This window comes from Notamacropus eugenii, chromosome 2 (genome assembly GCF_028372415.1).
Source record: "Notamacropus eugenii isolate mMacEug1 chromosome 2, mMacEug1.pri_v2, whole genome shotgun sequence".
Classification (NCBI taxonomy): domain Eukaryota; kingdom Metazoa; phylum Chordata; class Mammalia; order Diprotodontia; family Macropodidae; genus Notamacropus; species Notamacropus eugenii.
Window position 1 is genome coordinate 495,386,504 of NC_092873.1, and position 14,620 is coordinate 495,401,123.

Here is a 14,620-nt window from a genome sequence, read left to right on the forward strand (position 1 = left end):
TAATCTACATTAGACATTTTCTCCATCACTTTCTTAAATTTAGATAATTAAAAACAACAATCAAGCCCTAATTTGTAGCATTTACTGATTTCCACAGTGTAAATGCTCACACTGAAAATACGACAAGTGATGTCCATTCAGCACATCACTAGTTTGGAGTCTTAAAGACTTGATTGCAAATCCTTTCACAGCTGTGTGACTCCGGATGATTCATTTAGTCTCATTTAGTCTCAGTTTCTTTCATGTCTAAAAATCGATAATAATAGCACTTATCTCACAGTTGCCATGAGGGTCAAATTAGATTAGACATACATACACACATAGATACACATACATGCATGCATACACAGTTACATATATATATATAATGTGTGTATAATATATGAATGCATATACACACATACATATATAGATATACATATATGTGTGTGTGTATAAATGTATGCATAGGAGAAACGTGTTCCACATCATAGTAGTTGCATCTACAAACCAGCACAACAAAGGGTGTTTATGATGGTGATTCTGTTATTGTGAAAAAGTCAAACTATTTTCTATAGATCTCATTTTAAAAGGCAGAAGAGTATATACATACATATATATTTACCACGTGTGTGTGTGTGTACTTTTAAACCTCAAACTGCTATATAAGTGTGATTGTTATTGTTATTAATATTTTGAGTCTAGACGTGTGATTTGATCAGTATAGGAAAATGTAGGCATGGAAACATTCTCTTAATCTGCAATTTAAGGTCTTACAAGAGCTGCCTGGAGCACTGAGATGAGAAATCACTTTTCATGTTCATGTAGCTAGGATGTGTCGGAGGCAAAGGTTGAAGCCCAGGTCTTGTGATTCCAAGTCCAGTGCTCTATCCACTACACCAGGCTGCTCTTCTGATCATAGGCTTATTAGGGGTGTGCTAAGGGATGGATTTGGGGAGTGAGAGAGGAGGCTCTGTAGAGATCTGCCAGGGACAAGTAGTCTAATTGATCTGAAGTGTATATGAAAAGGAATATGAAAAGAAGAAATCCTAAAGTTATCTCCATTGAAGTTTGAGGAAAGACCAAGTGAGTGGAGTCCAAAATAAACTATTATCATGGACAAGTCCAGAAATGAAAGGAGCTACAAGGTTTATTGGTTTATTTATATTGGTTTAGTGTGTATACCTTGGGTGGAGAGATGTATTACTTTACTAACAAAGACTTAACGATTTTGTTGGGGGGATGCTTTCTTCATTGAAGTAGATCACAACCTCTTGGTAGAGGATTCTTATGAATTACTGTTGCCAAAAAACTTCACTATCCAGTGGCCAATTCCTTGTCACAGAATCTCCCAGATCTTCACTTGGGTGGTTCTCAGACTTACCAGAGTAGCCCCATGCTATTTTCTAGCACAGGAGAACTTAGCCCTTTTTAATTTAGGAGAACCTAGATGACATTGTTCTCAATCTATCTATTCAACAGTCTGTGAAAATTTGTGGTCACCTCCACACGAAAATGAGGCATGAGGGAATTTAAGTGAAAGAGGTAGGAGATAAAAAATTGTTTTAATAGTGTAACTGGGGAAAAAATGTGTGTGTTCATTCATTGCCGAAGAAGACCATGCCATCAGAGAAATAATGACATGACTTGCACTTGACTTTGTTTTGAGTGAGGGAGGGCTGTGCAGGTCACCAGCCTCACTTCTCCTCCAGAGCCATCTGAATCCAGTGACCAGATATTCATCAGGATGACTGGAGATGACCCAGGATGAGGCAGTTGGGGTTATGACTTGCCCAAGGTCACACAGCTAGTGTCTGAGGTGAGATTTGAACTCAGGTTCTCCTGACTCCTGTACTCATGCTCTATCCACTGTACCACCTAGCTGCCCCAGGGAAAAAATAAAGTATTCAGTGTCACCCTTGTGTGACACTGAAGGACAGAGATGTTAATTTTGTTGGACACCATATAAAGGGGAAAATAACCGCCAACATCCATTCCATCTAAGCTGAGTATCCAGTCTCTGTGACTAGAGCAGGGTGAGGCACAGCTTAATCTAGATGGAACCTAATAGAGAAACTCTCTAAGGGAAGAAGAGACTAATATCAAAGTCTACTGGGGAATTTCCACTCTTAAGAGAATTAAAAGAAGTATAACATTCTACTATGTAATAGACTCACTATTTAGTTCTCTGTGCACATCTAGAGAGCATCCAGAAGAGGGTAACAGGTGAAGGGCCTCAAGTTCATGTTATATGAGGAAAATTTCAGAAACTGATGATGTTTAGTCTAGAGAAGACCAGATTGGGTAGGTTTGGGACAGGGAGCAAGAAAGCTTTCTTTAAATAGTTCAAGGGCTGTCACATGAAAGAAGGATTTGAGTGGCCTTATCGGTCACAGATGACTGAAATAAAAGCAATGGATGTTTTTTTGCAAAGAGTAAATTAAATGTAAGGAAAAACTTAATAGTCAAAGTTATCTTCAAAAGTGGAATGGGTGGCCTTAAAAGATAGTAAGTTCCCTCTAACTTGAGATCTTTAATTAAAGGCTGAATTACCGCTCATCACTAGGTAGCCAAAGAAGTCGTTTCATTTCCAAAGAATTCTTTGATCCCTTTAATTTTTATTGCCTCAAAGATTGTGACTTTCCACTGGGCAAAGCTCTGTGGAAACTTTATAGCTAAAATAGATAAGTCTTTCTAGAGGAACATCAACCTTATATATTTACATGATTCCTCTTTTTGGAAGGAGAAGAGAAAGCTGGAGACCATATACTCTGTGGTCCTCTGCCCTCACCGATCCAACTTCCACAGTTTAACAAAGATTATTGTCAGACAGTATCTAATGCAACAAAAAGATTGAATCTAATCTATATCCACAGAAATTAAACCTTCTGAAGTTCTCCCTTAATACTACTATATGAAAACACATTTTACCAATTGAACTTTGGTTTAAAAACATCTGTTTTAATTTTATTATTCTTTAACCAATATTTTACCTCTGGTCCTGGTGGTCCAGATGGTCCTTGGGGGCCTGGGTCACCTGCTTGTCCCTAAAAATTGAAAGAAAATAAAAAGGGATAAGAATTCATATAACTATAATTTATGAAGAAATAAACATATAATAAGCTAGCATTTTACAATGCAATAATGCCCTTCAAAGTTTCATTGGATTAACATATAAAAACTACCAAAATATATGCCGTTTATGAAAAGGTTCCAATGGTATGATGAAAAACTTTTCATTTTTAAAAATATTTTCATCTTTGTTTATCTTTAAGCAAAATTAATATAAAATAAATTAATGTTAGTGACTCAGACAGAAAAGCACCCAGCTCCTCTGAAGATTGCCTCTTAGATCATCCCCATTTTCTCTAATCTTCATTTTCTTCTAATCCACTGACTCCTTCTCTCACTCTTAAAAAAAGAAAACAAAACACATTTGTTTAACCCTACTCCCTACTCTCCCCTCAAACTAGCATTTTACATCCTGGGCAGGGAGTTGGCCCAAAGCTTTCGAGTCATTGTGAATGAGGCTCTTCAGTGTTCTGGCATTTGACGTGGTCACCATAATGGCATCTTCAAACGGGTGTATCTGGAGGACCTCGCCATCTATAAGGGATTCCTTCTTGAACTTCGACTCTGTGCAGAATCTGAGTGAGAGGTGAGACAGGGGTATGCACCTTTGACAAACATACGTCTCTCTGTATTATGATTAACTTGATATTCATAATCAGGGGGTCATGGAACAAAGTTATCACTGTTGTGAAATCTATCGAGGAATCTTGTACAATTTTGACACACCCATGAAAATCATATTGTTAGAAGAGAGCTCTTAAGGCAGCATTTTGCTCTACTGAATCAAAACCTTTTTATTGCAAACAAACAATACAGTGAGATCTTATATGCTTTGTACCTTTCAGTCATTTGTGTGACTATAAAGATGTGATCTACTATAGATTATCTTTTAAGGAGGCTTACCTATTCTCTTCTCAAACCTTCATCAAGCAGTTCATCAATAGCACAGAGACATTATTTCCACCAAAAAAAATTAAAGGTGGGAAACGAGTCATTAATTACTGATATTGTCGAGGTTGTTTTCTGGGGGTAATAATAGAATCTATATATTTTTCCACATCTTTGGTATCCCATCCTCTTTCAGACACCTTGAAGATGAATGCCTTTAAAATCGTGTTGTGTCTAGGATGGACTTCCTCTGTTTGTACTTGGTCTAGGCCATTTACGATGACCATTTTCACAGTTAAATTCTTAGAAAGTGACTAACTCTCATTGTCTCTACTTTCTCTCTTCCCATTTACTTGTCAATCCCATGAAATCTGAGTTCTTATCTCACTCAACAGAAGCTACTCACTACAAGATTACCAATCATTTTTAGTTACTAAATTCAATCATTTCTCTGCCCTCATCCTTCTTATAGCATTTTAGGTACTATTTGCTTATTTGGTTTATACAGTTCCCTGCTTCTCTTACCTGACTGGTTATGTTTTCTCAATCTCTACTGCTAAATTATGCCCCATTTTCTACCCCCTAAATTGGAATTAATGATCATACCTTTGCTGGTAGATGTAATATATAGATGGATATAGATATACACATATGTAGATATGGGCACATGTATGTATTTACATGTGTACATATGTGCACACATGCATACACTGGTATTTATCATGCATATACATGTATATGTATGTATACACACACACATATATATATATACATATATATGTATGTATATGCAGTCCTTGTCTCTTCTTATTTTACATTTTCAATTTAACGTCCTCTGGGCATTTCAAACTTAACATAACCTAAACAAACCTTTATCTTCCCCTCTAAACTCACCACTCTTCCAAACCATTTCTGTTGAAGGTACTACCATTTTCCAGTCAGTCGCCTAGTTAGTTGGTTTACCATGTAGGTATCATCTTTGTTAATTCATTCTTCCTAAATCCTCAAGTCCAATCATTTACCAAATCTGGATTCTAACAACAACCTTCCTTACATCTTTCCCCTTACATGGCTCCTACCCTACTTCAGTCCCTTATCACTTCTTTTCTTGACTGCTGCAAGAGTCTCTTAATTAGACTCTTGCCCTAACCTATCCTCCACAGAACTGCCAAAACACTCTTCTGAAAGTACCTGATGACCCTTCTCAGGAACAATCAAAAAGGTCTCTCTATTGTCTCTATGCACTGTCCCCTTGCCTCTCCTGCTACAGGTCTTATATATCTAGGACGCTTTGTGAGGAGTTGAGCTAGGGCTTTGGGAAAAGAAAGATTGGCTCTCTTTTGCTGAAACATACTCTAGTGTCAGAATACAGACAAATAACTAGCTTCAAACTCACCAAATGCTTGTTATTACCGAAAAGAAATACTCATAAATAGTCCCCTCTTTAATAAAAATTGATTTATAAAAATTCTTATCATAAAATAGACACACCTGGGACCTAATTTTGCAAAAAGCTTATTAACTTAGGAAAATGATTAAAATATTATTAAAGTTATTAAATTATGAAAAATATGATTAAAATAGCTTTAAAAAGCTATTATTTCTGAGTGAACTTAAATATATATTTTAAATTACTCCTAAGTTCATTTATACATCTTGTTTTCATATGATAGACCCTTAAAAATACTCATAGAAATCTTTTACAAAGTACACTCCCTGAAGTTTGTTTGCTATCAGAATGGGGAGATATGGTTTTTAACATTAATTATCACATGAACATTGATTCTTCCTTGTATTTGAACAGTTCCTTTGACTTCCATATTGACTTTACTTATATTATAGTCTGTGTGTATATTGTCTTTTTGCCTCTGATTTCTTCACTTCACCGTTCATGCAAATCTTCCGGTGTTTCTCTGAATCTTTTGTACTCATTATTCTTTACAAGGCTCAGCATGTCATTTCACTCATAGCATAATTGTCCAGTTATCTCCTACCATTAGTCACTTATTTCCAAACTTTTGTCTTATTAAAAATAATGCTGCTATGAACATTTTTGTGTGTATGTGAACCTTTTCTTGCTGTAAATAACCTACTTCAGATACAGTCATGGTGTTATTCCCTGTCTCAAAGGGTCTGAACAATTCAATAACTATTCTTGCAAAATTTTAAGCACTTAGTAAATTCATGGAAATTCATGGTTTTATATTGAATCCTCTTTATTTTATGCTGTGTATATGGAAGTACTCTCTTTTTGTCTTTAAGCTCAAATTGAATAATTTTTTTTAAAGAAGCCTGTCTTCCTACATTCCCTCTAATAAAGAGTTTTTCCCATCTTTTACCATCCATTCTGGAGTTGATAGTTGTAGCATGCTATCTGAAGGTTATTTTAACTTGCATTTTGCTGCTCACTAGTGATTTTGCTATCAAGAGTTTTATTCTTTTGCAAATTGTTTACATCATCTGACCCCTTATCTATTTAAAAATAGCTTACAATCTTATATGTTTGTCACTTCCCTATTTTTTATCTTACATGTCTATCAGAGGTATCTAATGGAAAGATCTTTCTCCAATCAGAATGAGTCCATGCTGCTCTCTCTGCATCAAGACCTATCCCTCTCTTATCTACCCTCCACAAGTTACCAAAATAATGCTCCTAAAAGAGAGATTTTTACCATGCTTTTCTTCTGCTCAAGAAACTCCAGGAGTTGCCTTTTGCCTCTCTGATAAAATATGAACTTCCTGGTTGCGCTTTTCAGATTCTTCAAAATCTGGCTTCAGGCTACCTTTTCAGATGTATTGCCCATTCCTCTTTTTCACATATTCACCATTCCAACCATACTGGCCTACTAGCCACTTTTTTCCGGTCCATATATTCTATCTCCTATTTTGGTGCCCTTGTACTGGTTCTCCCTCATCCTGGGATATACCTCCTTCTAATCTAATCTCCACATAACAGAATCCTTAGCTTTTCTTCAAAAATCAGCTAATGTGTTATCTTCTTGGGGAAGTTTATTCAGATTCCCCAAGTTGAAGGTTTCCTCATCTTCAAAATTACCTTGTATTTTATTCATATCTAATTTTCTTGGTATATATTGTTTTTCCCAATAGAATATAAGCTACTTGAGGGTTGGATCTATTTTATTTTTTCTTTGTTTCCCTCACACCTAATAGAGTCACCTATTGAATAAATGAATAAAAATTGACACAACTGTAAGGGAATTAAGATATGGTTCTCACAAAAGAATATCAAAGATGCATAGGAAAACATTAGACATTATTTTCCCAAAAGATAACCTAAAAAATATTGGTAATTACCAACTCTTGTGTCTATTTTCCCATCTCAAAAATTTTGGTGAAAATAATCTATAAATACATTGAGAAAAGTCTCAATGAAGGCATTAAAAGACAATGGGCAGATCTTCCCAAGCAATTCTCCATGATAGAACACATCTTTATAATCATATAATTGACTGTAAGGTATAGAGAATCTAAGACAGCACTGTGTTTATTGTTTGTCTATAATAAAATTATTGATTCAATAGAGCAAACCATTGCCTCGAAGATTTTTTTCCAACAATGTGTCTATATCTCACTTGTAAAATTCATACAAGATCTCATGAAAAATGCAACAATTAAGACAACTTTGTTTGACAATCTCCTGATGGTCAATATCAGTCGAGACATAGAACAGGGAGACATGCTCACCAAAGCATGGTGGAGTCCTTCAGATGCTCTTGTTTGTAGATGACCTTGTGCTGATTGGGCCAACTCTCAGAACACTGCAGAGCCTCCTAAATGAGATATGTAATTACTCAATAGTCTCACCTAACTACACATAAAAGAAAAAAATAAGTAGAAGAAGAATTCTGATTGTCCAAAGTATGATATACAGGAGAATGGACAACCTGTAGATGTGATCCATCTGTACATATACATGGGATAGGAACAGCCAATGGACCATGAGCTGGATCCAAAATGAAACAAGAAGAGAACGGCTTGTCTTGGGGAAATTACACAGATCTTTTAAGAATCCCAACTTCTCCCTGAAACAAAATGTTTTCCCTCTTCACTCCTGCCTCTTGGCTTCCCTAACTTCCTTCAAAATTCAATTCAAAAACTATCTTCTGCAAGGGTCTGTCCCACCCCTTTTCCTGCATATCGCTAGTTGCCTTTCTAATGAGATTATGTTCCTACACTTATATATACATAACATCTATCTTTGTGAATTTTATTTTTTCCTCTTCTATCTACTATCAAATAAAAAAAAAGAAAAACAACAACATAAAGGAGTGAAGGATAAGACTGTTGTAACATATAAGCATAGTCAAGAAAAACTCCTGCATTGGCCATGTCTAAAAATATATCTCATTCTGCATCTTGTCTTTCACTTCTCTATGAGAAGATGGGTAGTAAAGCTTCACAACTGGTCCTCTGGAATTGTGGTAGATCATTTTTATCAGAGTTCTTAAACCTCTCAAAGTTACTCGTCTTTTCAATTGTTCAACTTGATCTGCTCCCTTTACTGTGCATCAATTTGTACAAATCTATCTAGGTTTTTCTAAAACCATCATTTCTTATGTAAAAAACATTGTTTTATTACATTATTATACCATAATTTGTTCAACCATTTCTAGTTCTTTTCAAGTGCAAAAAGAGGTACTTTGATTATTTGTGCCCATCTGGATCCTTTTCCTCTATTTGATTTCTTTGGGGTATAGACCTAGGAGAACTTTTGGGACATAGTCTCAAAATGCTTTTCAGAATGGCTGGATCAAGTCACAGACTCCACCAACAATGTATTAATGTAGCTATTTTCCTAAAGTTCTTTCAACAATTAATGTAACCAATTAAAATGCTTTAATTCACCTTTCTATGATTATTAAAGATTTGGAGAATTTTTACATGTGGGTAATAGTAGCCTGAATTTCCTTCTTTAAAAACCACTTTATATCCTTTTATAATTTATTAATTCTGGGATGGCTGTTATTCTGAGAAGTGTGAATCAGTTCCTTAAGGAAATAAGACCCTTTAATAGAGAAATTTGCTGCAAAATTTCTTCCTAATTGTTTCCATTCTTACTTGCATTGGTTTTGTTAGTGAAAAAAAAAATCTTAATTCTATGTAATAAAACTGTCAGTTTTATTCTCTGTTATCCTCCTTATACTTTGTTTGGTCATTAATTCTTTCATGTTCATAGATTTGAAAGGAAATTTTTTCCTTGATCTTTTTTTTGAAATGATGCGATCTTTTATAGCTAAATGATGTCAAATCAATAAGTCAGTAAACATTCATTAAGTACTTACCATGTGTCAAGACCATACTAAGCACTGGAAAGATAAGTAGAAATAAAAAGAATGACAGTCCCTTCCCTCAAGCCACTTATATTCTAAAGGAAGAACACAACACATAAAAGGATCTGGCTTTGCTAGGCTCCTTTCCTTTCCATTTTAAAAAACTGTTTCCCTGAAATTCTTAAACTTTTATTACTCCACATGAATTTAGTTATTGTTTCTAGCTCTATAAAATATTCTTTTGGTAATTTGATTGGTGTGACATTAAGTAAATTAATTTAGGTAGGTTTGCTATTTTTATTATGTTGGCACAGTCCGCCCATGAACAATTAATGTCTTCAGTTATTGAGGTCAGTCTTTATTTCTTTGTAGAGTATTTTATAATCATAACCATATTGTTTCCATATGTCTTGGTAGATGGCCTACCAAGTATATTATACATTTTGTAGTTATTGTAAGTGGAATACAAAATAGTCACTGAGGAATTTTTTTAATGCAGAAAAGAGAGCAGGAGGAAGACGAGACAAAAGCACATAAAATCAGGAAAGCTTTGAAGGTCGTAGGTTAAATTACATAGTTAAGCAAAGCGAGCTAGAAATAATACAGTTCTTTAGTTTCATGCAAAATCATCCCCCCATCCCATTTGTTCTAATATGTACGTGGAAATGCCCATTTTATCTAGTGTTTCAGTTCAAGATAAATTTTTTTAAATTGAAATTGAAAGAAAGGTAATATGTGGAAAATACTCAGTGTGCTTATGGAAAAAATAATGAGAATCTCCAAAGCTACACATGCGTGAATTTTTTTTTCATTTTTTGGAAGAAATAACCAAATATACTTAATCATGAATCTCTTAAAATATTGTGAGATATGATCATTTCTATTTCATGTCTAATAGCTAATTCTTCTCCTGTTTAGAATTATGAAAAATACTACCTTCCATTCTCCTTTAATTTCTTTATGATGTAACTTTTTACAAATAAATTATTCACTCATCTGGAATTTATTGTAGTATGAGGCATAAAATGCTAACTTAGACAGATTTTTCCACCATACTGCCATCAGTATTCCTAGCATCCTTTGTCAGATAGAATCTCCTAGTAGTTTAAGGTCTTTGGTTCTTCTAACACTAGATTACTGTTTGTATTTTCCCTAGGTATTTCTTATTTAGTATTAGTATTTATTATTATTTAGTATAATATTTCTTATTTAGTATATCAGTATTCCACTGATCTTTTAATTTTTGAATCCAGAAACATATAGTACTGATCATTGGTATTTTGTATTATAGTTTGAGATCCGGTTCCAAAACCCTAGCATGGTAAATGTTGTTGCCCTCTTGCTTCTTCCTTTTTTCTTTCATTAGATACCTTGATATTCTTGACAACTTCTAAATGGATTTTTAAAAATTATTTTATTTCATGTCACATGTCATTCTTCTGTAATTTGATTTTTTTTTTTGCACTAGACATAGACTAATTTGGGTAGTCTATCTATGTGCGGTGAAGGTCTCCAGTTCTTTGGGTCTTCTTTTATTTTTGTTAAAATGATTGTTGTCTATTTATGTATACATACATGCATACATATACGAAATATTCTATTTATGCATATATAACTTATGTTTGTCTCCTGACATGTCAATTTCTATATATTTAGCATTTTTTAATTTTAAAAATGATTTCACTTCCTTAAGAGTTTTGTTAGTAATATACAGATAGATTGATATTTCTCCCCTGAATTTATTCTGTAACCTGTCAGAATTTACTGAAGTTATAAATCATCTTGATCAATTTTTCATTCATCATTTAAGTCTTCAGATAGAGAGGTTTTTGCTTCTAAGTTGGTTATGTTTATTCTCTTGACATTCTTTAGCTTTTTCTCTTGATTTATCTAGGATTTCTTCAGGTGGGTGGCACAGTGAATCGAGGCTTTGGCATCAGGAATTTTGTTGTTATTGCTGAACTGTTTCAGTTATGTCCAACTCTTTGTGACTTCTTTGGGGTTTTCTTGGCAAAGATGCTGGAGTGGTTTGCCATTTCTTTTTCCAGCTCATTTTGCAGGCAAACAGGGTTAAGTAACATGCCCAGGTTAATATAGCTAATGAATGTCTCAGGCTGGATTTGAACTCAGAGAAATGAATCCTCCTGACTCCTGGCCCAGCAGTTTATCCACAGTACCACTTAGCTGCCTGAATTCAGGAAGACCTAAGTTCAAATCCAACCTCAGACACTTACTAGTTTTGTGACTCTGGATGAGTCAATTAACCTCTCTATGCCTTGGTTTCTTCACTTATAAAATGGAAATAATAATAGCACTTCCCAATTTTGTTGTGTGGATCAAATGAGGGATTTATAAAATTCTTTGAAAACCATAAAGCACCATAAAAATTCTATTTGCCACCACCATCATCTTCATTTTTGATATTATGTTAAAAGAAAGCAAATAGTAGGCATCTTTACTTTTCCCTTGATCTTATTGGCAAAGATTCCAATATTTATCTATTACACATAATGCTACCTCTTATTTATAAATGTTTTCGATTATATCAAGGTAAGTCCTTAAAAAAATAAATGATTGCAAGTCTATTGAAGGTTTTTTCCCTATTGATTCAAATAGTTTGTTATTATGGTTTATGTTTATAGTTTTTTCTCATGTTGACCCACTCTTGAATTCTCAGTCATATTAATTAAAAACATATATCTGGAATCTATTGATATTTTTGTGTCAATACACAATAATGACATTGATCTATACTATTCTCTGTTTTATCTCTCTGTTTAGGTATGAAGAATGTTTGCTCAAAGAAGGAGTTTTGTAACATCTCTATTTTCATGAACAGTTTATATAGCAATAGTGTTATTCAATTCTTAAATAATTCTTTCTCTCTGCCTTTTTCACTAAATAAATTTAGCAAATGGTTTATCTATTTGATTGTCATTGATAAAGTAAATATCAGCCTTATTTATCATAGTTCAACAGTCATTTTAAAGGATGAATGTATTGCATTTGCACATTTATTTACGAATTCATTATAACAAGACAAAGGTGTCAAACTTTTTGCCCACAAAAGAATGCTGCTTAAACCAAATTAGATTGTATTTGGGAAATATTTGACAAAATAAATAGAAATGTGATGCAACATAGATAATATTAACTTGTGGGTTTCTAAGCAAATATATGGCCCAGAGGCATTCATTTCTATTTCAATTTGACACCACTGTCCTAGAATATGATCAGTTTGAAAATATTGCATGTACACTATTGATCATAGAGATTCAAATTAAAACAATTCTGATGTACCATCTCACACATACCTAAGTAGTTAATATGACAAAAAAGGAAAATGTTGGATGTTGGAAAGGATGTAGGAAAACTGGGACACTAACGCATTGTTGGTGGAGTATGAATTGATCCAACCACTTGGGAGAGAAATTTGGAACTGTGTGCAAAGGTCTATAAAACTATTCATATCACTGCTAGGTCTAAATCCCAAAGACCTTCATACCCGGAATTCTCTCCCACTTTATCTATGCCTATAAAAACCCCTCTATTTCTTTAAAATGTCACCTTCTGTAGGAGGTCCTACCCATTTTCTCCAGATGTTAGTAGCTTCCCTTTTAAGGTTATTTTATAATTTGTATCTTGTATGTGTATACATACACACACACATACATATATATACATATACATAGAGAGAGAGAGATCTATGTATGTATGTGTACACACATACACACAGACTCACACGAGGCTTTTCTTTTAGATGGAAATGAGTTAATGCCCACAGGAGGGGTGGGTTTGATGGGAGAGGTTGGGAGAGAATATCTTCTCCCTTCTGACTTCAAGAGAGGACATGTGTAGTTCTTGACCTTTCTGGGGGAGAAATCCGGAGAGGAAGTTTTTGAAAAGCAGGCTTGTAAAGAAAGTCAGCCCCATCAATGCTTCCCTGAATTCCAGCTCATATCCCTAGAGGTGAGGATTTTGCCTTTGAATGAAATCAGAGACCCTCCTGTTTGAGCTAATATCTTGCTCCCAAAGGGAAAACTCATTCACTCAATGTATTGCCTGTACATTCTAATCCATAGATTGGATGTCCCCTAGACTAACAATATTTGGGGATGGGGGAATGTAGATGTATTCTAGCTTAGCACTCTATATTTGAGAAGAGCAGAGAGTCAGTCTCATGGCTCCTCCAGCCTCCTCCAGTTCCCATAGGCAGGAATAAAAATCCCCTTAAAGAGAAGTGGATGTGAGGCAGAATCACACGCACACACACAGTCATTTCACTTAAGCTATCAAGTCAAGATATCACCCTGTGATGTCTCTAGTCCTCTCTGAAAATGAAGGATGAACAGCAGTGGCATAATTCTGCAAGTCACTTAACCCCCATTGCCTCATCCTGGGTCATCTCCAGTCATCCTGATGAATATCTGGTCACTGGATTCAGATGACTCTGTAGGAGAAGTGAGGCTAGTGACCTACACAGCCCTCCCTCATTCAGAACAAAGCCAAGTGCAAGTCATGTCATTATTTCTCTGGTGGCATGGTCTTCTTTGTCAACAAAGGATGAACACACACACACACACACACACACACACACACACACACGCAAATCCCAAAGACATTCAAAAAAAGGGAAAAGGACCTATTTGTATAAAAATATTTATATCAGCTCTTTTTGTGGTAACTAAGAATTGGAAATCAAAAGGATACCCATCAATTGGGAAATGGCTAAATGTGGTCTATGATTGTAATGGAATATTATTGTATAATAATAAATGACAAACTGGATGATATCAGAAAAACCTGCAAAGATTTAAACTGATGCATAGAGAAGTGAGCAGAACCAGGAGACATCGTACACAGTAACAGTAATGTTGTTCAATGGAAAACTGTGAATGACTTAGCTATTCTCAGCAATACAATGATCCCCAAAAGATGAATAATGAAGTATGTCATCTAACTCCAGAGAAAAAACTGATATTAATTGAATTAATTGAATACAGACTGAAGCATGTTATTTTTCTTTCCTTCATTTTTTCTTTTATTCATGTCTTCTTGTCCAAAATGACCAATATGCAAATGTTTTACATAATTCCACATGTATAACATATCTAATTGTCTACCATCTCAGGGAAGGGGGAGGGGAGAGAGGAAAGTATAAATTTGGAATTCAAAATAAATAAAAATATTTAAAAATATAAAAAAAGAAAATGTTGCATGCACTATTGGACAAATATTTATTAAAAAGCTATTAGTTTACAGACATGAAAAGACTTTCATGAACAGATGCAAAGTGAAGTAAGCACAGCCAAGAAAATACATATGCAATAGCTACAAAAATGTAACTAGAAAGAACCACCACAAAACAAGAAATAAATAATGTAAATTTT

At 34.5% G+C, this 14,620-nt stretch overlaps 1 protein-coding gene across 2 annotated transcripts in view; it reads right to left on the reverse strand.

Moving 5' to 3' along the window:
- Nucleotides 1–14,620, reverse strand: part of COL24A1 (collagen type XXIV alpha 1 chain) — a 376,860-nt gene that overhangs the window by 220,415 nt on the left and 141,825 nt on the right. For both annotated transcript variants that reach the window (XM_072648923.1, XM_072648922.1), the window contains exon 20: nucleotides 2,973–3,026. In XM_072648923.1, coding sequence (XP_072505024.1) covers nucleotides 2,973–3,026 — 54 coding nt within the window. The remainder of the gene's footprint in view (nucleotides 1–2,972; nucleotides 3,027–14,620) is intronic.